General features: G+C 44.0%; 2 protein-coding genes across 4 annotated transcripts in view; one reads left to right on the top strand and one right to left on the bottom strand.

Moving 5' to 3' along the window:
• Positions 1-182: 182 nt before the first annotated feature.
• LOC102445649 (betaine--homocysteine S-methyltransferase 1) lies at positions 183-25,616 on the bottom strand. The gene is made up of 8 exons (XM_006119143.4): positions 25,495-25,616; positions 22,269-22,401; positions 11,286-11,404; positions 9,406-9,597; positions 7,971-8,118; positions 7,090-7,272; positions 2,933-3,161; positions 183-553 (listed from the first exon to the last, which is right to left on the bottom strand). The coding sequence occupies exons 1-8, from the start codon at positions 25,537-25,539 to the stop codon at positions 361-363; spliced, it is 1,242 nt and encodes a 413-aa protein (XP_006119205.1). The 5' UTR covers positions 25,540-25,616; the 3' UTR covers positions 183-360.
• A 137-nt stretch (positions 25,617-25,753) lies between these two features.
• The window catches only part of DMGDH (dimethylglycine dehydrogenase), a 72,123-nt gene continuing 70,461 nt past the window's right edge, over positions 25,754-27,415 (top strand). The window contains exon 1 of one of the 3 annotated variants that reach the window (XR_012904868.1): positions 25,754-26,140. Coding sequence is in view for 1 of the 3 variants with exons in the window: in XM_006119142.4 (XP_006119204.1) it covers positions 26,055-26,140 (86 nt within the window). In the remaining 2 variants the exon portion in view is untranslated. The remainder of the gene's footprint in view (positions 26,141-27,415) is intronic. The other 2 variants (XM_006119142.4, XM_025182630.2) reach the window with 2 other exon arrangements.

The following is a 27,415-nucleotide window of genomic DNA, read 5'->3' as shown; positions in this document are numbered from 1 at the left end:
TAACATTTTTATTTTGGAGACTGGAATAAAAAATTATTTATTTTTGTTCTCTGAAAATTCAACTAGCACTGTACTCCTTTAATACCATCATGTTACTAAATAACAGCATTAAGTAAATCCTAATGGTAGCTTATAATTAACACAGCAGACTTTCATGCCTCGTGTTAAATGAATTTCTAAAGTGGTCTTAAAGAAATGTGTTTTATTCTCAAAATTTGATATCTCATTTGCTATCACATTCTTCCTGCATTTAACTTCTTTCATGACATGTACACTGATACGTGAACATCTGTCTTCATAAGTTCCTTTATGTGACACAAGCACATTTGGAAGTCTTCCAAACATATTTCAGGCTAATACTTAAGCTACTATATTGGACTTGAACTTCTGTTTCTTAAAGAGCTCTTTCAGCTGTTGTTCAGTTGTTGCTTCTTTCTGCTGCATCAGCTCTGCAGTTCCTTTGGTCACTCCCCAGCCATCTGGCTTTGACATTGAAGGACAGTATGGCCTGCCTGAAGCAGGCAACAAATTTTCCCAGTACTCTTTTCTTGCCCTAAATAGAAATAAATGTTTTAGTATTTTTAATGAATGAAGTTCAGAGAATGTTACAGTCTAAAATAAACTGTAGATCAAAAACTGATGATGAATTTCATTCATTTGCATAAGATTTTAGCTCAGTGTGAGGGTCTGGATACAGGAAAATATTTATACCTTCACCAAATAGGTATTATTAGCATGGCAGGCAGTCTACATTAATTCTGTATTTCTAAAACCAGTAAATTATTTTCATATTAATCCAAACCAAAACATATTACATTTTCTTCATTTTAAGGGGCCTGTCCAGTTATATGTTCCCAAAACCGATAAACATGGGCGGTCAGTGAAGTTAGGGCTGGGAAAAACAATGCCTTCTCCCACCTATTACAGGCGGCCCCTGACTTGCGACGTGACTGGTTCCTGGGGAAGTGTCGCAAGTCAGGGGCATCGTAACTCGAACCTTCATTTATGATAGGCATCATGTGCCATCATAAATGCAGGCCAAGGATGTAAGTCGGGGGTTTCAGATCCTTCCACACTTACAAAAATGGTAGTAAGTTCAGGGGGTCGCAACTCAGGTAGTTGCATCTCGGGGGTTTCCTGGATACAAGATGCCCATGACAATATAGGTGCATTGAATTGGATTAAATGGGAGGGAAGGAATACAAATGTCAAGATCAATCCTGGTCAAAGTAGTCTGCAAAGACCCCATAAATTTTAGGGTTGCCAACTCGCCCAGACAGGAAGCCATTGCCACATACGGTATCCAGTTGGAAGCATTGGCAACCCTATTAAAGATCATTAAAGTATAAGAATTTAATTCTTTTAACATGTTACAAGGCAGCCATTCAAGTCTGTGAAAATTTTGAATGTCATGAGACTTCAAGCTATCTTTAAGGTAATATGGGACTAGCACCTCTCCCCCCATTCATTTGTGCTGGTGAAAAGGAGGAAGAAATAGAAGAGTAGCACATGCATTCATTAAGTTTTCTCCATTATGGTAGTACCTTACTCTAATTGAACTAACAAGCTATTATAGCCCACATTTGTGTCCAAATGATCACATTTTGTTTTAGCATATAGATGGCTAGAAGATGTTCCTCAGTTTTAACTAATGGATACCAACTAATTAGTCTGACCTTAAGTCAGCATATTAGGGCTAAGCTTCTTGGGGCTGGAACAATGTCTTCCTGAAAATATTATACAAGATGGACATTTTTTTAAAAGTATCCATTTCCTAGTGTTATATTATAACTCTAGGTCTGAAGACCTCAAACTCACTTCAATTTCAGTGGGAGTTTTTGGACTGCAGTAAGGGCAAGCTAGGATCAGTTTCTTATCCTAAAGATGGTTTAAATGACCTGAGGTGAAATCCTAACCCCACTGAAGATAGCGGGGCCAAGATTTCACCCCTAGAGATTAGACCTGAGCTTTCGAAGTTATGCTAATATCCATGGGTGGTGGGTGAAGATAGGGCTGGGGAAGGCAAGCCTCCAGCCCCACTCCCACCCCTTCTACCAGACTACACCCACATGGGAGCCAAGCCCCCCTCTGCCAGCACATGGCCCAAGCTTCCCCAGCCCCAGGGAATGGGAAAGGCAGGCAGCATGTGGTCCCATCTTCCCTGGCCCCAGAGCACAGGAAGGGATGGATGCTTGGGGGCAGCAACATTCCACCCCCAGAACACCTACAGTAGGCATTCTGGGGGTAGAGTCTGGGTGAAGCCAGGCTGGCAGTTTGGGAAGACAGTGCCTTCTCCTGCCTATTATACCTGCTGCCCCTGGGTAGTACATATAGATGTGAGTTTCTTTGGGTATGTCTACACTACCCCGCTAGTTCGAATTAGGAGGGTAATGTAGTCATCCGCAGTTGCAAATGAAGCCTGGGATTTGAATTTCCCGGGCTTCATTTGCATGAAGCCGGCCGGCGCCATTTTTAAATGCCGGCTAGTTCGAACCCCCGTGCCGCGCGGCTACACGCGGCACGGAGTAGCTAGTTCGGATTAGGCTTCTAATCCGAACTAGCTGTACTCCTCGTGGATTAGAGTACAGGAGTGCAGCTAGTGGAACGAGGAGTACAGCTAGTTCGGATTAGGAAGCCTAATCCGAACTAGCTACTCCGTGCCGCGTGTAGCCGCGCGGCACGGGGTCCGAACTAGCCGGCATTTAAAAATGGCGCCGGCCGGCTTCATGCAAATGAAGCCCGGGAAATTCAAATCCCGGGCTTCATTTGCAACTGCGGATGACTACATTACCCCCGCTAGTTCGAACTAGCAGGGTAGTGTAGACATACCCTTTGAAAGCTTCATAGCCATCAAGTCTTTTCACTGTATGAGACAACACAGACTACTGTATATGGGGCATAGTTAATGTGCTGTTCAAGCCAATGTACATACCTTGCTCTGACCCAGGGTTTGGTATGCATGCTCAAACCACTACCCCAGCTACCATGTTTCTCAGAAGCCAGTGGCAAAAATCCTCTTTCAGTGGCCAACTCCTCAGCTATTGCTCTGATGTGATAAGGCTCAAATCCACAGCAGCCTCCAATGTATCGAATCCCTAGATTATAGGCTTCTCGTGCATATTTCTGAACATCCCATCTGGTAACGATTCTTGGTTCCAGAGCTACAATGATATGCACTTGCTTTAACTGCAATAATACTTAGTTTTCACAGATATTTAGTAACATTTTCAGCTAAAGTTAATTTCGCAAATGGGCAAAGTACAATGTCACAGGCATGATTGGCCTACTGCAGTAAAGATTTTAAACACTGTTAATCAGGCTAGACACTACTGATGCAATATTTCATTACATTTTAGCTTTTACATGTTGCAATGCTCATCCTGTTGCCAGAAGCTTCCTTGTTCCAGAAGGATAGAGACTGATAAATTCTACTCTGACAAAACCCTAAGTCAATTTCCAGCTACTGGGTGGTTATTTAAGTGTAAGTCAGAGAGGTCACACTTAAAATACAGACTTTAGTCACATTTAGTTAACTTCTTAGTGATCTTTACTGAAAAAAATGTCAGTGCCACTTAAAAATAATATAAGTGGTTAACTCTATTCAGCTTCTTGTGTATATGGAGTATCAGCACCTCGGTGCTTTAAGGAACTCAGTGTTAATCCCCATACTTCAGAAACAAGTATCAACAAATTACTACTTGCTGCCTGAAGAAACAGATGTCATTACTTTAATCTACTATTATCACAATGCTATCAACTGACCTGCAACTGGGTGAAATACACCACAGCCTGTTTAACTTCTACTCTGCTTATTGAATATGAGGCGGGGAAAAGTAGATGTGACCAACTTCCCTCTTTCCTCAACCATAAATTACTTGCAGAGGATTAGAAGTGCTGCACTGAGCCAATGTAGAACTGCCTCTTCCCCTCCAGCAGGCACTCTGTGAAAGTGACTTAGAAGAGGGGTAAAACTTTCTTTTCTCTGAGCCACTTTCCTTCTTGTTGCAGAAATGGTGAGCAGAGTAGCAAAGCCATTGGGATGAGAAAAGAAAGACTTTGGGGGTGGGTGAGAGATAGAAGATGACCAACAAAGGAAGAAAGAAAAGTGGACAGAAAAATGGGGAGTGCAGAGGAAAAAAGAGGCAGGAAAAACAAGAGGGAACAAGTGGGAAGATGAGAAGAACAAAAGAACAAATCCTGCCAATTCCAAGAGGGCCCTGTAACAGCTGAATCAGTGTGGTGGTGCTGGATGAGAGTGAGGTTGGTTTTCAGGAGGCTGCACAGCGGATGCCTTGCTGGAGCAAGAGGCTCATGGGACGGTATTAGAGCAAGCTCCTTCTCCCCAGAAAGGAGGCAGAATTCCTTTTCCCACTTCCCTCTTGCAGAGATCCATAGCATCCAAGCAAATTACTCAAGATGGATACTAATTCAGATACAAAAGAAGATTAAGACAGGCATATTCTGAGAATTAAAATCAATTTTAGAAAGAAAAACAAATATTTAAAGAAGGAGAATAATCAGTCTTAGGCTACGTCTAGACTGCAGGCTTCTTTCGGAAGAAGCTTTTCTCGAAAGAGACCTTCAGAAAAAACTTCCAAAAGAGAGCGTCCACACTGCAAAAGTGCATCAAAAAAGAAATATGCTTTTTAAAAAGAGAGCATCCAGACTATATGGACGCTCTGTCGCATGTAAGCTGTGATTGCTAAGGACAGAATAGCCACCAGGGCACCTGTGCTTTTTCCTTTTTCCAGTGGACATTGGAAAGGTAGGATGAGGTGCTTCAGTACATGAAGAAAATAGTTAAGTGACATCCAAGGGTGGTTTAATAAACACATTTGTGCCTATCCCTACAGAGTGCACAAGGGGCTCTAGTACACATTGCCTGTATCTTGGCATAGAAGATACTTATGAGTGCAAAGATAATGCAACATGGGTGTGAAATACCAACAGACCAGACTCCAGCATTTTGTACCTACTTTGCCCCAATGTTAAAGATTCTACGAATTGCAGGGCAAGAGAATTTTCTCACTTCTCTCACTTTTCCTTCAGTCCTTTTGTGTCGGCCCTGCACTGAGACTACAGGACCCAGCCAGGGTTACCTGGCTGCAGGGGCCCCTCCCCTGCAGCCCTACTGAGCACGCCCAGGCTGTAGCTCCACCATAAAAGCCTGGGGAAGGACTCAGTCTGGGGTAGCAGCTGGAGGAGAAAAGGGCTCCTGCACAGCGGTCACCAGAGACTCCATAAGAGGCTGGTGGGGATGCAGAGGCGAGCTGGTGTGCCCCAGAGACTGGAGTGGCCCAGGGCAGGAGCAGGAACCGCCTCTCCTGCCCCAAGAATGTTTCGGCCGGATTGCCCCACAGAGGGAGTGATCTGCTATCCGGTCACTCACAGGGCCCTGGGCTGGGACCCAGTGGAGTAGGGTGGGCCTGGGTCCCCCTACCTGGGATGCGTCCCTGCTACAACCCTAAACTGTGTTTCAGACTCAGGCTGGAGGGCCTTGGACTTAAGAGGTCCTGCGGAAGGGTCAGGTGGGAGGGGCCCACCACACCTTGCTACAGATCAGTCCTATGCTCAGTGAGTATGACTGTACGAACTTAATGCCACCTGGGGCAATAATCTCTCAAAAAGGAGTGGAGCTACGAGGAGCTAGACTTGGGCCTGAGTGTTTTCAACCTCTATCCTTCCCTACAAGTGGCACTTGTAGAAGGATGCAACAATTGCCACTTTCTAAATCATGCTTCTCACACATCCACTGACTCAGGCACATAAACCAGTTAAAGCACTGAACCTTTCACCAGCATGACTGAACCATTACAAGCTGTATTGATATAGTGCATGCCCATTAACAGCCCTGTTTTGGGTGCACATTGTACACTACATCCCTAGGCATTGCAAGGCTTGTGGATTGGTGCTTTCTTCAATTCCTGACAACTCCACAAGAAAGCATTTGAGGAGGTTGTGCTGGAACAATTGTATTTGAGTTAGAAGGGCCTGATAAAATTCATCCTAGGGTACTTAAGAAACTAGCTGAAGCAATCTGGAAACCATTTGTGATGGTCTTGGAGAACAAGTGAGGTTGCAGAGGCCTAGAGAAGGGCAAACATAGTAGCTATCTTTAAAAGAGGGCACAGGGAATTATAGATCAGGCAGTCTAACTTCAATGCCTGGAAAGATACTGGAACAAAATATTTAACAGCCAACTTGTAAGCACCTAGGGAAAAAAAGGATTAGAAAAAATAGCCTGCAAGGGTGGTTTTTTAATGGAACCTAATTTCTTTCTTTGACAAGTTCAGTGGTGGATAGAGATAAGCAGCCAGTGTGACATTTTGTCTTTGTAAGGGTTTTGACATAACATAAGAAAACTAAGCAAATGTGGTCTAGATGAGATTACCATTACACAAGTGCACAACTGTTTGAAAGACTGTCCTCAAAGACTAGTTATGAGTGGTTTGCTGTCAAACTGGGAGGATGTATCTAATGGGTTCCCACAGTCTGATACTATTCATTATTTTAAATAAATAGAGTAAGTATACTTATACAATTTGCAGATGATGCAAAGCCGGGAGAGGGTGAAAGCACTTTGGAGGAGAGGATTAGAATATAAAATGTCCTTGATAAATTGAAGAGCATGGTCTTAACTCAAGATTATGAAATTTAATAAACATAAGTGAAGAACTTTGCATTTATGAAGCAGAACTGACTTAAATGGGGACTGTGCGTTATGTAATCTTGCCTTAATCTTTGTATTCAGGCCTGTCAGTGTGAAAAAGCTATTTGCATATATATTGGCATGTATATGCAACCACACTTAAGTTGCAGCCCTTGGCATGTTCTGTGAGTATCATTGTGGTCCCTGGGGCTTTCAAAGTTGAATATCCTTGGTCTAGGACTTCTTGATTCTGCCTCAATGCAGAGGTTTGGATTTTTTGAGGACTCCAAAATCTCTTCCAAACCAACAGTTCTGTGATTCTAACTTTCATTTTGGTTAATATCAACTGCTCTTGACTTTCCTTGATTTGAAATTCTGCACAGAAGTACAGCTTTATCTTGGCTAAATATAAACCAATTTTAAAATGGTCTTGGTCTTACCAAAAGGAAATTCTGGGAGATCAATGAATCCCTGCTTCCCACAGTCAGGAGTATGGTAAGCAAGTGGTTGAGATATCAGGTGTGCTTTCAATTTAGCAGACTCTAAGCCCTTTTTCATGAGCTCTACAGTTCTCAGGCAAGTCTCTGGGTCAAAATGGCAGTTCACTCCAATAATAGAGGCACCTGTGAAAAAGACAACTTTTCAGTTACACTGCTTCCCAGGAACTGAGCAATGATTTAATAGCAATTTAAGTTCCTAGCCAGAGTGCTTTTGAAGCAAAGCATTCAAGCTCTACACTAACAGTGTGACCATAAGCCTATCACAGCAGAATCGAGCAGCAGGACAGAAGCTAGAGACACTTTCTTAAAATCTTGCATGGTTCCGCCAAATTCTTCAGTGGGAAAGCTATGTCTTTTCTGTATGTTACCCATACTGCATTTATTTCCCTCACCTCTTAGTTTCCCACCAACTAGTACCATCATCAATAGTATCACACATCCCACCCACTTTTCCAGCCAACAGCCAGCAGCTTTAGCCCATCTTTGTACCCCCAGTGATCCTGGCACAGCTTCAGCAGCCCAAGCTGAGCAGTCTTATGACTGCTTAACTTTATGCCAGTTGTTATGGCCCAGTGCTCTACTCTACCAGGCAAGGATTATCAAGGCATAGATACCTGGTTATGCACCCTGTTTTGCTAGATGAATCTTGAGATGCACAGATATTAAGCAGGGAGAGCAAACATGGTTACATTTATTAATCGTAATCATCAACCTACCTAGTTCAGATGTGTATTTTTATGTTCCTTGAGTAGGATCCTCAATTCATCTCATGCTCCTAAAATATATCTATTTTAAGAGTAGATGGGGAGGACGTTTCTTACCAGCTTTAACCAGTTGGACAGCACATTCTCCAGGTGGTACACCATGCAAGTCTCCCTCTGGACCAATGCACATGGTAGCTGCAACTGGTTTTCCAGATACTTTTAAGGTTTCAACGGCCCATACTGCTTCTTCAACATGTTCAAAATACTGAAAAAAAATAAATCTAATCTATTTTCTTGTGCATGAGGACCCAGCGTAAGTATTACACACTTTTTAATCTCTATTTCTCCACGGTATATCTCAGGGCCTGAGTTTTCTTTCATCTACATTGGCATTAACTATTGACTTCAGAAGTTACTCCAGATTTAGTAGACCTCCAACTTTTGGTACTGTGGCTGCGATTATGTTTGTACAATTTGCTCTCAGTAAATGGCTGCACACAGCACCCCAAAGAAAGAACTATGCCTCCAAGGCATGATTCTTTCCCTATTCCCCCTTGCTCCAAGTGAATGGTAATTTGGTATTAGTTAGTGCCAGAAGGAATTATTAACCCTCCTATCCAACCAATTCTGCTCTTTTTTGCTCCTTCCTTGTCTCCATTCACTACCATATGTCTGCATTCCAAACTTGCAGTGGAAATATGGGGAGACTACACTGGAGCGAAGATAGGAGGAAAGTGTTATGCTTCCTTATGCTCCTGTGTGGCCACAATCTGGCCCTGAATATTCACAAAAGATCCCAATTCCACAAGGAATACCCAGGACAGTCATCAGCATCATTTGAAGTATTACAGGCCAATACTATCTGCCACTCCAATTGAAGTCAACAGGAATGGGAAGAGCTTTGTACCTCTCTGGATTTAGCTGCAAATGAAGACAAAGGGCTCAATTCTTCATTCTGTCTTGTTCTATGGCCCCTTTACGACAGTCTGGCAGCATAAAGTAGCTGTTAAGGCAACAGACATTCCCCACAAAGAATGCTGCTGACATAGGGTTTTCCCCAGTCAGTTCCATTTCATCCCCTCAGAGGATGTGCTGGAATGAGGCCAGGAGAATGGAACTATGTGTGGAGCACCGCTGTATCCAGCTGTTCTCAAGGATCATGAGTAGCACAGTACAAGTTAGACTAGTCTTAAGGTTGCTGTAATTTACGATGGTAGTAGAGAAGGCACCCAAAGTATGTGGAGAGGCAAAAGTGAGGTAAAGACCATCACCCTCTTCCTTCATTCCTGCACAGAGCTAAGCTTGGCTGGAATAGAGATTTGGGCATAGGGCCTCAATTGCACTTTACACTGCAATGCCTGCCAGCGTTATATTTTTTTAAAATATATCTGCTACTATTTACATATCAGCACAGTAGCAAATTTTAAAGGGAGAAATAAACATATGTCTGAATTCCCAAAAAACTGAATGAAGACTTCAATTCTAAGGAAATCTGACTAGCTGGCAAATTAAATAAATGGAAGGCACTTAGTTTCTTTACAGTTGGATTTACCTCTGCAATTAAGAAGTCCACATTCTTTTTGACAAAGACCTCTAACTGCTTTTGAAAAATTGCTTTAACCCCAACTTCATCCTTGCCACTCAGGTATGATGGTGTTTGACTAACTCCTCCAGCTACCAAAGCATCTCCTTCTTTAGCCACTTCCTTTGCAATGTCACAAGCAGCTTCATTCACACTCTGGCTCTGAAACAGGAAAACAGACTACATCAATAATGATTATTTATTACAGATATTCCTGCATTTCAGGAGAAAAAATGAGAGTCCTAGGAACCATAATGACTTTAGTTTGAAATCTTAAACATGAGTTTTTCAAAATCAATCACGTTGATCTGCATGAATTAATAAAAGAATAGATAAATATGGGCATCATATTAATGGAGATAGGAAGAATATAAGAAAAAAATGATTACAGTAATGTTAGAAACAAAGTCATTTGAATGCATTCTGATCATAGAATAATGTATAGCCACTCTATTTTAAGGCACTTCCAGGTTGGGATCTTTCTGGGATCTTTCTGGGTTTGTCTACACTGCAGTTTTTTCAGAAAAATGGTCATTTTTCAAAAAAAAGTCACTTCCACACTGTAATCACATTCTTAAAAAAAAAAAATCGAATGAAGAGAGGTTTTTTTTTTTACATTGGTAAACTTCTTTCTACGAGGAAGAAGCCTCGGTTTAAGGATTATTTTGAGGGAAGGATTTTCTCTCGAAATAACCCTGCGAGGACCGAGTTTGATGTCCCGAAGTAGCACTATTGTGGAAAAGTGGCAGTCTGCAATTATGCAAATGAAGCACAGGATATTTAAATCCTCACTTTATTTGCAATTTCGGATGTCTACATTTGCATTCCTCCCTTGAAGGAGGAATCAACTGTAGACATACCCTAAGTGATCAAGACCTGATGCCAGATGATGTGGTATAAGAATAGAGCTAAATAGGTCATTCTGATACATGCAGAGGCTTAGGGTAACCTTGATTTTTTAAATTAAGCCCCAAATACTGCCCTAGTACTTAACCGGGATAACTTCTCAGGGCACAGAGATCTCCATGGGCATGGGGTTGAGGAATTTCTTTCTTTCAGAAAATCTTCTCCGCTTATCAAAGGCTTGAGAAAGCAATGTGGCCACTTTGGCAGGGAGAAGAATGAGAGGAACCACATAATGGCAAACCTTCAATTCCCAAAAGATTTGCTATACAGGCTGTTTCAGAGCTCTGAGCTGGAGCCCACACCCACACTACTAACCCTAGGGGCTCACAATATCCTTCTCCTTCCCTGTGCAGCAAATCATAGTAGTTCTGCTATTATCAGGGCCCCTCTTTACTTAAAGAGGGGGTAAGATTTATGACCAAATCAGTATTTTGGATCTACTGATTATTGCTCTGTTGTAGATTATATGCTCTTTGCACATATTTTGTTCATATTTGTTATTTGCATATTTTCTCTGAGAATCGTCATAGTTTCTTGAGATTGTGTTGCTTCTCCAGATGCTGAAGAATTCCCTGCTATCACTGATCTTGCTGTTTGTGGATTTGGTCCTTAATGTATCCCATTTAAGATAACTCAAAATAAACTATGTTCCTTAAGTTGGATAAAAAGGTGACTTAGTAGCATTCCTTCTCCCTCTTCTTACAACTATCCACATTTGGATTTTTTCCCTTTTTCATTGTAAGCAGGAGATCCTTCCTATCACTTCAGACCAAAAACATCATAAAGTCCCCCCAAATTTGACTGGAAATGTTATTTCAGTGCCCCTCAATATGGCTAAATTAACTTTGACAATTTGTAAAAAGAAGCAATAATGCCTGTGTGTTCAAACCAGAAAAGAATATCTATTTTCTACAGATCACCATTAAAACCCGTGTTTTACTCACAGATATTTTCTCAGCTACGTAGTTGCCCCTATTCTCTAATTTATCTTCACTGGCATAAAAGCTGAATGTCTGTAAAACATTTGATCCAGCTCTGAGGAATTCCCGATGGAGTTGACGAACTGCAAGGTATTTTAAAAAAAAAGCAAAAAGAAAAGTTTATGGTTGTTACCATTTTAGCACCTGTCTGCACTGTTACATGTTTATTGGATCTTAGGTTTCTATACGTTATTTTTTGCTTAGGAAAGATTCTGAATTAATAGTACCCCTGAGTTTTGGAGCAACTATAATGTGCAGCACATGCTGACACCTTTTCTGTCAATTTACTTCAATGTGGAGGGACAATTTATAGAGGGAAGCAGACAATTCAGTCTCCTTGGCCAGTCAAACAGCTTCTGTTGAGATAGTAAGTTTTCAGTGAGATGGTGATGACATGCAATGATCTGTCTGGTCAACCATTGAGGACATTGTACCCAACAGTTACCCTGCTGGAAGCTCACTCACACACTGGGTCTTTGGTACCATGCCTATCTTTTGCTGTAGACTATACTGCAGAGCTCCCAAGTTGTAGCCACTGAATTGACATTCCGGCATGTACCCCAGAATTTGACAGCACTGCAGTCAGGCATTTTGTATGTTCAACCACTGCCAGCTGAAACCCAAATAAAACATACTAGAAATATGGTGACCATATTTCCCTATGCTGAATACAAGATGCCTGGTAAAAACATTCATATTCAAGTGAGGTCAATGGCAATTTGTTAAAAAGCGCCTTTGTTAAAAAGAAATACTGAGTAGCTGGAGCCTTTTTATCTTCAAGGTAATGCCTCTCCCTGCCCTCCCTCCATGCCTGGGCCCCTGGGACAGACTCGCCTCTCCTGATGCTTGGCACTGCATCTTCGAGACAACATGTGGGGGGCATGCAGGATCACAAGCCCCTCTGATTTCTGTGAGGATTCACACTAGAATATGGCCAGCAACTTTCTTTCAGGACTGTGCAGAAAGGAAGGGATAGGAGCTGCTTCCAATTACAGGGGGGTTGGGGTAGGGATGACTTGGCCCATTTCTTTGCAGAGAACATCTCTTCCCTCCTCCTCACCCCACTCTCCCATGGCTAGATGCAGCTTGCCCTTCCTGCCCATAGAAAGGCAGCCAACAGCTCCAAGCTGCTCCTGGCCATAACATAATCCAGCCACTTCTGTCCCCTGACTACAGTATGGGCAGGAAGAGGTTACCCAGGGAACTTGACTGCAGGGGATTCAGCCAACTTTGCCAGATAGGTGGCTCAGCAAGGGAAGGTGCTCAGGGGACAAAGCAGCCCAGTATTCCCTGAAGGCAGGAACTACGGCAGGGAAGCACGTAAAGAGGGTGCTACGCCCCTGCCTGCAGTGGGTGGGGTGGGGAGAGGGCTGCTGCAGAGCCTGCTGCTGCAGAGCCTGCAAGGTCAGGGTGCAAACAAGTTGGAAACAGCTAAGCTCTGGAGTGGCAAGGAGGAAGCTGAGGGGCAGAGAAACTTCCCTCTGCCAGTGCTGTGTGGGGGCTTTGACACATGCAGGGTTTCGCATCTCCTGGATGACATCCTGGGCCAGAGGGTCTTGAGCTTTCCACAGCTGCCAGCCCAGACAGACACAGAGGGGAGGAAGGAGCCTTTTAGTCAGTCTGTTGGTGAGATGAATGGTCATACCAAGGGCTGGTTCTCTGCACAGTGCTGGGAGCAGGACATATCCTGCTTGCGGGAGGGGGGGAAGGGGGAAATATGGAGGAGCAGCAGAACTGAGGGGTGAAGGGACACAGCAGAAAGAGGACAGTGAGAGGGGGAGCATGTAAAGGGCCAATGGGTGGGCAGCAGAGACAACATATAATTAGTCACCACCTGCCTGCCCTCACCAGCCACCACAGCAAGCAGCCAGTTCTGGCGCCTGTTGGACAAGAGGTAGCAGGCAGCAGAGGGCGTCCGCTCAGGGTGCTACAATTGTTATCGGCGGTGAACAGAGATTAACAATTTATTTTACACACAGTCCACTAAATAGCAATCAGACAGACAGTACTTTCTTTTGGAAGACCACCTCCCGAGTAAATATGAAATAGTAGGAATAAGTGTAAGCCTCTGTATCCCACCAGCCAAAGCTGAGACACTCAATCCCTTGGATTTTTATAAAGGTATATCGTAACACTATTCAAATGTCTCTTTCCAAGGCAGATGTTTTTAATGGTTTTTTAAAAGCCTTTGCTATTATATTACATTGTTGATAGACAACCTCATTCATTAGCCAACTCTATATGAGCACTAGAAAACACAATTCTCAAGGACAGGTTTCTAACCCAGAGCCAGCTCAAACAGTAGTCACTCCAGAGCACACTCTCTTCTGCTGATGCCTATATTTTAGGATAAAATAGATTTTCTTCCTCATGTGAGCTGGTGGAAATCTTACTGTACTCTAAAGGAGTCAACACATGCTGTGGGGGTTCAAAATGCCCTTCTGAGGGCTTTTTTTGGTGTTAACTTTATTTTAAAAATAACACAAAAGCCCAGCCAAGCCTTTGTGGGCTTGGCTGATCCTAAAGTTTCTTAATACAGTGGAGCTTCAGAATCTCTAGATAGGCTCCTGTAGTCAGCGCATTCATATGTCTTTTGTATCTTTCATGCGTCAATGACCTGTCAGGAAGACTTAAACAGAGTCTTCCTAAAGGGTTCCAACTTCTGCTAAGAGTGTGGGTCAGTAAAGGTGCGTCTACAAAGCAGGGCTAAAGTCAAATTAAACTATACAACCTGAGCTATATCAATTGCGTAGCTTAAGTTGAAATAGCCTAATTTGGTTTTTGGCACTGTCTACACAGCATGAAGTTGAAGGAACAATACTTTTCCTTCGACTTCCCTTACTCCTTGTAAAATAGGGTTACCGGAGTCGGAGTAAGAAGTCCTCCAGCTTGTCATTATATCAAAATAATGGCTTGCAGTGTGTCATGTTACTGGATTTTAAAGGGAGAAGCCACATCACTGCTGCACCCATGAGGGGGGGAGGTGTTTGCCCCAATATGGACAAATTGGAGAAATGGTCTGAGGTAAACAGGATGAAGTTTAATAAAGACAAATGTAAAGTGCTCCACTTAGGAAGAAACAATCAGTTTCACACGTACAGAATGGGAAGTCACCATCTAGGAAGGAGTACAGCAGAATGGGATCTAGGGATTATAGTGGACCACAAGCTGAATATGAGTCAGCAGTGTGATGCTATTGCAAAAAAAGCAAACATGATTCTGGGATGCATTAACAGGTGTGGTATGAGCAAGACACGAGAAGTCATTCTTCTGCTCTACTCTGCGCTGGTTAGGCCTCAGTTGGAGTATTGTGTCCAGTTCTGGGCACCGCATTTCAAGAAAGATGTGGAGAAATTGGAGAGGGTCCAGAGAAGAGCAACAAGAATGATTAAAGGTCTAGAGAACATGACCTATGAAGGAAGGCTGAAAGAATTGGGTTTTTAGTTTAGAAAAGAGAAGACTGGGGAGGGACATGATAGCCGTTTTCAGGTATCTAAAAGGGTGTCATAAGGAGGAGGGAGAAAACGTGTTCATCTTGGCCTCTGAGGATAGAACAAGAAGGAATGGGCTTAAACTGCAGCAAGGGAGGTTTAGGTTGGACATTAGGAAAAAGTTCCTAACTGTCAGGGTAGTCAAACATTGGAATAAATTGCCCAGAGAGATTGTGGAATCCCGATCTCTGGAGATATTTAAGAGTAGGTTAGATAAATGTCTATCAGGGATGGTCTAGACAGTATTTGGTCCTGCCATGAGGGCAGGGGACTGGACTTGATGACCTCTCGAGGTCCCTTCCAGTCCTAGTATTCTATGATTCTATGAAAGTCTGTACAAAGGGGGACATGTGAGATGTCAAATGAAAGCTTATGTTCTACTGATTTTATGTATATTATTTATGTACTTGCATAATATCTGTATGTGGAGTTATAAATATGTTCTCTATGTTGATGCTGGAAGATTCTCTGTCTGAGACAGAGCAATAGGCCAGGAATGTTCAGTCAGTGACTATGCTAATTAGCAAGGCTCCAGGGACAAGGCTCTCAGAGAGGCCAATACACATCTGAGGAATGTATCTAGGCTGCAAACCAGCCAATATCATGACTCCTGACATGGGACACAGGGATAGGTCACTGGGCCATGTGACCTGCTCCAGCTCGGAAGATATCAGGGATGGATATAAAATACCATGAGGTGGACTCCAGTTTGCCTTCAGTTCTGCTACTGATTCCAGATGCAGACTTGCGAGGAACAGTGAGCCGGGAAGAATTGTTGACCTGACATAGGATGTACACCAGAGACTTTTAAGATAGCAGTTTATAACATCTCTGCTGAGCGCCTGCATCCAGAACTTGGTGATTTGATACATGTAGGCTGTGTCTAGACTGCATCCCTTTTCCGTGAAAAGGATGCAAATTAGACACATCGCAATTGCAAATGAAGCGGGGATTTAAATCCCCCCATTTCACTTGCATAAACATGGCTGCCGCGTTTTTCCGGCTCAAAGCTTTGCCGGAAAAAAGCGCCAGTCTAGACGGGGATCTTTCGGAAAATAAAGCCTTTTCCGAAAGATCCCTTATTCCATTTTTTAAGAGGAATAAGGGATCTTTTGGAAAAGGCTTTATTTTCCGAAAGATCCCCGTCCCTGTCTAGACTGGCGCTTTTTTCCAGCAAAGCTCTGAGCCGGAAAAAAGCAGCAGCCATGTTTATGCAAATGAAGCGGGAGGGATTTAAATCCCCGCTTCATTTGCAATTGCGATGTGTCTAATTTGCATCCCTTTTACGGACAAGGGATGCAGTCTAGACACCGCCATAGTGTATTCTCCTTAACAACCTTATTATCAACCTTTTTTCTTTTATTAATAAACCTTTAGATTTTAGATTCTAAAGAATTGGCCCAGCGTGATCTTGTGGGTAAGATCCAAAGTGTAAATTGACTGGGAACTGTGGCTGGTTTCTTGGGACTGGAAGAACCCATTCGGGGTAGGTGAGATTGGGTTCTATAACCTCTCACCTGTATGTAAGGCCCGGGGCTGATTGTGGCACAGGGAGAGCTGGGATGTCTGAGGGGTTTTGCTCCTAAGGCTCCCAGCTGGTTGAATTGGCAGCTGAAGCACTCTGTGTGACTGGTTTATGACCTGTTTGGGAACAGTCTCCAGTCTGGGGCTGTAAGGAGCCCTAGTTTTTGAGCAATTCGCCATGAGTGGACACCCTCAGCTGTGCCCAGACCCGGCCTGGTCCGTCACACAGTGTAGTCACGCTCTTTGTTATTTCAGAATAATGCCATTTATTCCAAAATAACGTTGCTGTGTTGACATAGCCTAAGAGAGAGCCCACACATTCTCTTACAGCTCTTTAATAATGTGTGACTTGTTTTACCTCCCTCTTTCCATGGGCTTCAGGTGCTCCTTGTTTATGATTGGGCATCCCCAGCAGAGTGGAAAGTTCACAAAAATCAAGGAGTTGGTAAGCTATTAAAAAAAGTTTTGTAAATAAGCAAACTGGATGAATAGCCCAAACAACCAGGTAAGGAATCAGCAGGAAGTTAAATGTATCAATATTTAGAGAGGCTACATCATTTAGGCACTGGTCAGAAACTAGGGATGTAAAATCCCATTTAATTAGTTAACCGGTTAAACACTAAGTATAACCAGTTAAAAAGGGAGGGGTGTGCTCCAGCCTGGCCCAGGCTGAAGCAGCCCCCACTCCTTCAGGGTATGTCTACACTACCCTCCTAGTTCGAACTAGGAGGGTAATGTAAGCATACCGCACTTGCAAATGAAGCCCGGGATTTGAATTTCCCGGGCTTCATTTGCATAAGCTGGGCGCCGCCATTTTTAAATCCCGGCTCGTTCGAACCCCGTGCCGCGCGGCTACACGCAGCACGGACTAGGTAATTCGGACTAGGCTTCCTAGTCCGAACTACCATTACTCCTCGTGGTCTCCACGTCTGCTGGCGGTGGTTCTGCCTTCATTGCTGGGTTCCCGGCCAACAGCCACTGCTCTCCAGCTGCCCAGTGCCACCTCCAGCAGAAGCGGTGTAGAAGTAAGGGTAGCAGTACCACAACTGGACCGTGAAATTGGTAGTTATACTTATAGTTGAGGTACAGTAGCTAAAGATGTGCTTTGTTTTTAAAGTTTGTCATTATACAATTCAGTCATATCATTTTTCATTTCAGCCCACAATGTGGACAAAATGTGACCTTGCACAAATCACAAAGCAATATTATTAGAGATCTTGAAGAGTGTCAGTACAATGATAGCATTTTAAGTTGTTTACACATTTCTCACATTGTAGGCATTTAGGGCGCATTTCTGAACTCCTTAATATCTACTCAAGTAATATCCTCCCCTAAACCAAAAAACAACCTTTCCCTCTCGGTTACCTACCCTGCCCCATGTTCTCCTTTTCTTAGTCCTCATATTCTCTTTCTCAATTATTTTTCCTCCCCTACTCCCTTTTCAGAACCTCCATCTCGTATCTGCTCTTCTTATAAGGTAGGAAGGATTTGATAGCTCTGAAGCAGTTCATACCAGCTGGCCCAGCCAGCTGCTTCCTCTACTTTCCACACCTAATTTCTGCGTAACTTGATCATATAATGTGCAGGAGCAAAAGTAGGCAGTGCGGAGGAGGCACTATATTGTACAGAAGAGGAAATGTTCACACTTCATATTAAAGGAATAACTTATAAATAGTATATAAAGGATTATTAAATGTTATAGACATGAGGTAATAGGCTTTCAGCTTATTAATAGCAAATATCATAGACTATTTTAAGCCCTGGTTAATCAATTTTAAAAATATATATATTAACCAATTATCAACATCATTTAAGCTATTTGTACAGGTTCCCTTAATATAAAGCATTATCAGAGGAAGTCAAGCAACTCAGCAACTTTTGAGAAGTCACTAAGTACAGAAGCAGCTTCATATCTTCTAGTTGCTTCTGAAGCATCATATGAGAAAAGGTTTGGTTCTCAGCCAGAAGCACAATTTTAGGTTGTTAGATCCTTCGCAGAATAGTCTAGCCCAGCATTTCCCAAAGTGTGGTCTGCGGCCCAGTACTGGTCTTTAGAAAAAAAATACTGGCCCTCACAAAAATGTTCGTTCACAATTATTGGGAGAGAGCCTGCCGCTGCGGCATCTCTGCTGGGCATGCTCCCGGGCAGTGGGGCTAGATCCGGCGGGTGCTAGGACCTAGGGAGAAGGCCGTGCGCTGTGCACACCGACGCAGAACACCCGGCACCAGACGCAGCCCGGGGAGCCAGCACTGGCCGATAAAGTGACCAGGATTGGAGTCAGGAGGGGGGGGCGGAACAACCCGCCAGACAGGTAGGGACAGCAACATACCCCGGGGCAGAGTGAGGCCCACGGTTTCATCCACAAACGCAGACACGACTGGGGGAGAGGACACGGGACTACTCACCCGATCTCCAGGGCCCATACAAGCCAAGTCACCTACCAGGGCTTCAGAGGGACCTTCTAATTGTACTGGTCCCAAATGGGGGTGAAGTAGATACCTCGGGGTTGGGGTCAGGAAACCACCCAGGGCAGTCGACCGGGCCCACTCCTGTTGGCTGTGGGGGCTTTGGGAGAACCAGAAACAATTTATTTGCTTATTCATAATTTGCTTAGTGAATACGCAAATATGCAAATAAATGTTACCGATCCTCCAAAAGCTTGTGAATGGGTTTACTGGTCCCCAGTATCAAAAAGATTGGGAACCACTGGTCTAGCCCTTCCCACTCAAATGTCTACTAATAGACAATTCCTAAGCAATATACTCTGTTATCAGATGAGATTAAAGAAATCAAAGATGGCTAGAGAAAGACAAAAAGTTTTTTAAGACAAGACTTTCCTCTGAGGGTGCATCTAGCACCCTAAACTCAAAATAAGATATGCAATTTTTCCTACAAAAATTGCATATCTTATTTCAAAATAGCTTATTTCAAAATTTGGCGCATTTACACAGTGCCAAATTTCGAAATAACACACTATTTCAACACATCCCTTAACTCTTGTGGAACGAGGGTTATGGGGATGATGAAATAGTGGCCCGTTATTTTAAAAAATATTTCAAAATAGTGGGCACGTTTAAAAGACGCTGGAAGTGTCCCAAAATAGCCCCACTGTCTAGATGTACCGTTAGATAAAATTTATCATCATAGTTATAAAGATATTTACCTATACAGCCTCATATGACCTGGGAACAGGAAAAAAACAGAACACTTTTTGAAGTCTAATAGAATCTTAATATTTTATCTAATTTGTTCATAAGGACATTCTTATGATGAGCCTGTAACAAGGCAGGCTCTGCTCCAGTCCTGAGATCCAACACAAACTGTACACAAAAGTCTCAAAGGGGTAGCCATGTTAGTCTGTAACTTAAAAAAACTTAGAAAACAATGAGTGGTCCTGTAGCACCATAGGGTATGTCTACACTGCCACCCTAGTTCGAACTAGGGTGGCTAATGTAGGCATTCGAACTTGCAAATGAAGCCTGGGATTTAAATATCCTGGGCTTCATTTGCATGTTCCCAGGCGCTGCCATTTTTAAATGCCCCATAGTTCGAACTACCTGCCTGTGGCTACATGCGGCATGGTCTAGGTAGTTTGAATTAAAGCTCCTAATTTGAACTACCATTATTCCTCCAGTAGGACATGCAAATGAAGCCCAGGATATTTAAATCCCAGGCTTCATTTGCAAGTTCGAATGCCTACATTAGCCACCCTTGTTCGAACTAGGGTGGCAGTGTAGACATACCCTTAGAGACTAACAAAGATGAACACCTAGGCTTTATAAGTTTTGTTTATATTACTCCCACCAAACCACCATCATAAATCCATGTAGCAACACTAGTTTCCCCTCCTCCTGGCACTGGCCATCTATAACACCAGGAGAAGGATGCTGGACAGAGAAGTGCTCAGTGACTGTGAGACCTATTTTTTGCTCCTTTCTTGGATTTCTCTGGGCCATGTCCTCTGACTCACTAGACACTTCAAGGAGCAGTGGGGGCTATCTGGGGTTCTTTGCTTGGTGTCCCCTTTAGATACCCTGCTTATGATCGTGTGACTCTCATACACATACCTGTTTTATCATTTGTTGTTCCCAAAATTCATTTGAGCCCTGAGTTTAGTGGCTCCTCCTCATAGCCTGCCCACTGTCCCAGACCTCCACTGGTACTGGCTCTCAGCCCTACAGAAAGCCCTAATGTAGACAGACTCAAAGAAGACTGGAAGGATTAGAGTGAGAAGACAGGTTTATCAAATACCATATTTTCCGGCGTATAAGATGACTTTTTATACTAAAAAACATCCCCCAAAAATCGGGGATCGTCTTATACGCCAGGTATAAACATACAGGCAGTCCCCGACTTGCAGGTACGAATGGGGCTTTTCTCGCCCCGGAGGACATGGACTGCAGGACCTCGCGGTCCCGCCGCCCGTGTACTCCAGGGCGAGAAAAGCTGCTCCGCGTCTCCCTGGTCTGCAGACCAGGAAGACGCGGAGCAAAGCCGCGGAGGGGCTCCAGCAGCAGGGCAGCCCAGGTGCGCCTGGGCTGCCCCGCTGCCCGAGCCCCTCTGCGGCTTTGCAAAGCCTCGGGGGAAGCCAGCAGCAGGACAGCCCAGACGCGCCGCGGCTGTCCCGCTGCCGGCATCCTCAGAGGCTTTGCTCCCGGTGTCCCTGGTCTGCTGGAGACGGTCCCCAGCAGACCAGGGGCACCGGAAGCAAAGCCGGGGAGGCGGAGGGGTCCCACGCCTCTGAGGCTTTGCTCTGGAAAAGCCTCAGAGGCGCGGGACCCCATCACAGCTGCGGCTTTGCTCCCAGTGTCCCTGGTCTGCTGGAGACGGTCCCCAGCAGACCAGGGGCACCGGGAGCAAAGCCGCAAAAACGGAGGGGTCCCGCACCTCTGAGGCTTTGCCAGAGCAAAGCCTCAGAGGCGCGGTACCCCGCTGCCGCTGCGGCTTTGCTCCCCGTGTCCCTGGTCTGCTGGGGGGGGGCACAGCTAGTGAGCCCCCCCCCCCAGCAGACCAGGCTTTTGTTGTGGACCCTGGGGCAGAGCAGCTGGGGCGCTGCCGGTTGGCCTCTTAAGGGGGGGTTGTTTTATACGGCGAGTATAGGCGAAAACCTATGTTTTAACTAGAAAATTAGGGGGTCGTCTTATACGCCCAGTCGCCTTATACGCCGGAAAATACGGTAACTACTGTTATAAAAAAGATTTCTCTGGTATTCCTATTTCCTGCATTCAATTTAAGGGCACTACATTTAAAAAGAATAAAAGGAAATACTTTTCGACCCAATGTAAATAGGCTTGTGGAACATGCTGCCACAGGATGTTATAAGGATGCTTAAGTTTCTAGAAAAGATTGCATGTATAAATAGATAATAGCATCTACATTACACTTGTTATACTATAATTTTCAGTCCTCATGCTTTGAGGCAGAAGATGATCACTTGCTAGGTCAGGAGGAAATTCTGCTGCAGGGCAGAGAATTAATTACTCCATTAATTAATGCATTAGTGCATTTTGGGGAAAACAAAAGGAGATTACACCATCCTCTGATGTATGTTGCATTAGCCATTGTCAGAGAGAAAATATCTGGCCTGTTCTACTTTGGCATTTCTTATGTTTTTATAGGCTTTCATTTTTTCTCATTTTACAGTGGAGCAAATCTTATATGAAAAGATCTCTAAGTCCTTACATTAATTATGAAAAGCCTCTAATTTCTTGTAGGCATTAAACAAACTGTATCACTTTAAGGCAATACGAAACTCCTAAAATATCCCCACTATTGCAAAGGTGCATGAGTCTTAAATAATCAAGCAGCTGTTTCAATACTTGTATTTAAAAACCTACTAATAATTCTATTAAATAAACATATGTAATTTATTATATACAGGCAAAGATTTTTACAATTTTCACATGATTACAGTTTCTTGATAAGACTGACCTGCTTCTGGATATTCTACTGCAGCTTCTGGAGTCCAGGGTCCAGCTTTTACATAACCTCTCTTTTCAAGAGCTATCACAAAGCCTCCATCTCCAATCACAATTTCTCCAGCATCTAGCCGTTCTAGAATACCCTGAATGATACAGGAGGAAAAGTTGATGAATGGTAGCTATGTACTATAGTTGTGTACGCTACACACTTCTCAAGATAAAGACTTTGTCATATTTTGTTTAAAAAAACCAAGCATATTTCGGAGGCTATTGCAATCAGAAAAACAGTGGCAGCAGCAATAAAAATGTTATTCCATTGATTTAAAACATGTTTCAGACTTAAATAATGGCAAAAGATCAGTTTTCAAAAAGCATAGGATTTTATTATATTAAGCATACATATAGTACCTGGTCTCCCAACTATGAGCACAATTTTATTAAAAATTGGAAAAATGCACATTACCCAAAATCAGAAGCCCACCTGTATTCCTTTGAAAATAAATAGTTGAAATCCCAAAAGCTTTGTTAACTTTTAGAAGAGAAACACTAGTGTCACAGGCATTTTTAGTAACTCATTTACTCTTCAGTTGTGATAAAGGTCACCAAGGCAATGCTACAACACAAGTATCTTGTGGTACAAAATGACACAACTATGGGTATCATGTCTCAGCTAAAAAGCATGCATGTAATATTTTATTGACACACATCTCAGTTTTCTGTGTAAATTCTTTTCACTGGGTTGGTTTGCTCACACACATTGTAAAAATGAAAGAGAACCTTGCCCATTTTGCACAGCTCAGAAGTTTTAAAAGATATCAGGTTATTATGCCCTGCTTCTTGTCTTGAATTGTAAGGTTGTGCAAAGAAAATGCATATAGTTTTCTTTTCTAATTTGAATAATATTGGAGCAAGATAATATTGCATTGGTTGTATCTGAAAATATTAGATGTCTCGTATTCCTCTCATTGGTATATGTACCTAAACATTTCTAATACGTGGACCGCTACTGCACAATATCCCTACATATTAGATTCTTCATATTAGATTTGGATCCATCTTATTTTTCAATAAAATACAGACATTTTTTTCACAATGGCTACACAGCCATGGGAGTTGGAGTTCAACGTTATTGCAATTAAGGCTAGTTATGTTACCCTCCGTATCTAGCCCCTTTCAAATGGCGTAATGCAGTTTATTGTTTTATGCAGAAGTATCTAAGCCCTAGAGGAAAATTAAAGCTTTGTTGATGTACAGTTGTGTGTGGTTTGAAAGCCATTGGCACTTTTTCTACTTTTTAATCTCTGCCCTTTGATAGATTTTTCTCTTTGAGAGATATAAAGCAAAACTTCTGTAATGAGCGCTTCACTGATCCACACATTGCATAAATTGCATATAGAAAGAATAATTTCTCAGCACAGCTTTGATAGAGATCTGAGTAGGCTCTCATATTAACTTTATTCTAAAATATACACTATAAGAACATTCACTTATATACCATTAGCATAAATATTTCAGACTAAAATTACATTTTTAAAATAAATGAACAAACAATGCATTGTCCCTGCTGTTTTTAAAAATGATTTGTTTATGCACTGTGCCTGATAATGCTCCAATTAAAATCAGACTGTTTGCAAATTAATAACTGAATGCCCAGAATGGGTCTGGCCAAGCGATCTCAAGCAGCGATCTCAATCTTTAGCAACCCAAGGACCCTCATTTCTTCACAGACTTCTAATTTTCTCTCCCAGGTGCTCAAACTCCACTGAAGTTCAGGCCTCACCTCCACTCTACCACTTCTCCCAAGGCCCCACCCACTTCTTCCCATTCCTGTTCACCTCCCTTGCTTCTTTTCACCCCTTCCCCAGTGCATACTGTCCATGCTTCTCACCTTCCCTTCACAGTGCCTCCTGCACACTGCAGAACAGCTGTTCTTCAAAGTGCAGGAGACACTGTTAGAAAGGGGGAGGAATTGATCAATGGCCTGCAGGAGGCACTAGAAGGGATAGGGAGGAGCTGATCAGCCCTGGACATGAATCACAGACTCCTTGGAGTACTTTGGGGTCCCTGATGATCTAGAGTAAATCTGACATGTTGACTACCATAATCTGGGTCTCATGGTCTGCCAAGGAAGCTTTGGCTGTGGAGTTCATTTCAAAAGTTTAAATAGAGTGGACCAAGGCTTTCTAGAGAAGGAAACTTTGAATGTATATTTCACATCATGCATTAGTTAAATCCACTACAAAGTACCTTGTACATGTTAATATGAAATATTCTTCAGATAAGAAGTGGGCTGTGCCCATGAAAGCTCATGATACCATCTACATATTTTGTTAGTCTTTAAAGTGCTATCAGATTAACTATTTAAGTGTTTCCTGTTACAGACTAACTGGGCTACCCCTCTAAAGCTCTTTAATTTTTGTCTGTATCTACCTATTTGTGGAAAAGTCCCCTTCAGTAGTTTTCAGCTTGTCCAGGGTCTTCTGGGGGTCTGCAGACTATGTCTAAGATTTCCCAAAAGGGTTCCTCCATACCCCCATCTGAAATGTTTTAGGGGTCCACAAATGAAAAAAAGTTGAAGACCACTGTTCTGGGATAGAGCAGCATTGCAAATTCTGGTAAGTGACTGCCCTGTAACTTACTATCAGGGTGTGAAAAAGCACGCCCCCTATGCAGCAAGTTACAGCACGTAAAAGTGTTAACAGTCTGTTTACATTAGCACTTTACAGCGCTGTCACTTGTTTTTTCACACCCCTGAGCGAGAAAGCGGCCGCGCTGGAAAGTGCCAATGTAGACATGGCCCTGTGCCCTAGGAGAAGCAGCCGCTAAGGGCTTGAGCCCCTCACTTGCAAAGTGTGGAGACGCCGCGGTGCTGGAACAAACAAGGTCGCTTCGCCGAGGTACCATGGGCGGCACTATCCCTGGCTCCCACTCGCGGGGCCGCTGCTAGTGCCCGGCGGCGGGACGGAGGGGGAAATGAAAGCGTCATGCAAAAGTGTGGGCGGGCAAAATCGTACTCTGAGAACAGCACCACGCTCTGACCCTGCCACTTCCTTGCGGACACAAACCCTTTCGCCCCGGGGCGCGGCAGGAGACAGGATTTGAGACCGAGGAGCAATCTCTACGGGTGGCAGGTCCGACAGGCGCTGTCGCAATCTATGACAGTCACACGCTGCTGCTATCTACCGCACGGCGCGGGCTGGGGACTTGCAGCCAGGCGCGAGTCCCGGGGCATTTACCTTCTTGGCGTGCTGGCGGCTCTCTGCCACAGGTGGCGCCTGCATCTTTCCGGGGCGCTCGGAGCGTACAGAGCCGTGCGAGCCCAGCCCGCCCCTTTATAGCCCTGGAGGAGAGGCGGGATGGGGGTGGGTCCTGCCGAGCGCCCCCGATGCCCATTGCGGAATAGGCGGCACTTTCCCGCCTCCCACCCCTGCTCTAGGTCTCTGACTGCTCTGGGGACGTGGCTCCACCGCGAGGTGCCGATCCTGCGTGGGCCCCTCTGTAATCCCGCGCGGCTCTGCTCGACGCCGCGGCCCCTCTTCCCCCTCCGACCTGATGCAAGCCAGGCAGATGTTTGCTGGGGGTGAGGGCTGCGTGCCCACGCCCCATGCAGGGCAGCTCTCATTCCTCCTCCCCCACCCCCCAGCCCGCTAGGCAGGGCGGGCTCGGCTCCCTCAGCTAAGGGGATTGGCCTCGGGAGGCGCCGGGCTGTGGCTCGGAGGGAGGGAGGAGGCTGTTCTGCCTCCGTCCCCGCTTCCTAGTGAGCCAGCCCAGCACCCCGGAGAGTCCGGCACGCGCCATGCTGCGGGGAGCCCTGCGGCTGCTTCCACCCCAGCTGCGAAGCCGAGTGCGCCCCGTTAGCAGCGACTCCGGCACCGCGGGGCGGTGAGTCCTGCGCGCTCTAATCGCCTTTTTCTGGTGGAGGGAAAATGTTGGCGCGGATGGATGGAGCCTGGTACTTCGCTCCTTCCCCGTGCACAGGCTCACCTCTCCCCAAGTCCGAGTGAACGAGGTGAGGGCGGGCTCGCTGTCCTGGACAGCCAGGTCGCTCCCATCCCTAACTCTCATTTCCCTCACGCCTTTCCCAGCTGAATTGCAAAGTAAGTACCATTGGCAGAAAAGAGGCACCCTCGAATCGCACCAGTCTGCTGCGTTTGACAGGGGAGGCCTTTAAAATACAAGTGAAAAGGCGTCAGCCGGTTTTGGCTTCATTACAAGAGGGGAACCCGAATTTAGCATCTGCGGCTAAAATTAAACATTCAGCGCTGCAAACTTATATCATAACGTCTTAAAGGAGCCAGCCAAGGAAGGAGCTCTTCACTTGATGTTCATTTTTAACAAGTCTTAACTTGGGGAAATTCTAAAGGATTAGTGGACTGGAACCACAGACAGTATCAGCCCGACATCAGCCCTCGGCAAAATAATGGAATGATTTATCAGGGACTCTTATCAAAGAATTAGAGACTAAAATATAATTAGTGGCTGTTTAGCATGTTTTTATGGAAGGTAGGTCTTCTCAAGCGTTACTTTAGAAAAAACCAGGTTTACAGCAGCGACATTGATTTGGTATATTGGATTGCTCCATGGCATTTGATTTAGTATCAAATGACATTCTGATTTTTAAAGCTGTGGAACCATCAGGGCACACTTTAGATGAATTAAAACTGTCTCGCATGTCTCAAAATATAGTTAATGGAGAGAGGTCAATGAGTGGGACTGTTTCTAGTGGGGTCCACCATCCTGGTTTCTTGATCCAATATTCAATATTTTTATCAATGATTTAGACCATGATATATAATGTTGTCTGGTAAAGTTTGAATACAAATTGGTGGGATAATAAACAACAAGGAGCACAAGTTACTATTACAGAGTGTGTTGAACTGCTTTGTTAGGTAGTCACAATCCCACAAAATGCCTTTTAACAAAGACAAATTAAAGGTAATGCATGTGGAAACAAAGAACTCAAGTTATACCTCTACGGGTCGTGTCTAGACTGCAGGGGTTTTTCGAAAAAAGTAGCCTTTTTTCGAAAAAACTTCACCTGCATCTAGACGACAGCCGCGTTCTTTCGAAATTAAATTGAAAGAACGTGGCTTTTTTTCGACGACAGTACTCCTCATTTCACGAGGAAGAACGCCTTTTTTCGAAAGTGCTCTTTTG

Source organism: Pelodiscus sinensis, chromosome 6 (genome assembly GCF_049634645.1).
Source record: "Pelodiscus sinensis isolate JC-2024 chromosome 6, ASM4963464v1, whole genome shotgun sequence".
Taxonomy (NCBI): domain Eukaryota; kingdom Metazoa; phylum Chordata; order Testudines; family Trionychidae; genus Pelodiscus; species Pelodiscus sinensis.
Note: the sequence above shows the minus strand (reverse complement) of the source record. Positions and strands in the feature narration are given on the sequence as shown.

What these genes read in the sequence shown, in the direction of transcription:
- LOC102445649 (XM_006119143.4), bottom strand. Translation starts at nt 25,539, where the DNA reads ATGCAGGCGCCACCTGTGGCAGAGAGCCGCCAGCACGCCAAGAAG. An exon ending in TGTCCAACTGGTTAAAGCTG is followed by an intron (nt 7,273 to 7,970) that starts GTAAGAAACGTC and finishes TCTTTTTCACAG; the next exon opens with GTGCCTCTATTATTGGAGTG. An exon ending in TCTCCCAGAATTTCCTTTTG is followed by an intron (nt 3,162 to 7,089) that starts GTAAGACCAAGA and finishes ATATCATTGTAG; the next exon opens with CTCTGGAACCAAGAATCGTT.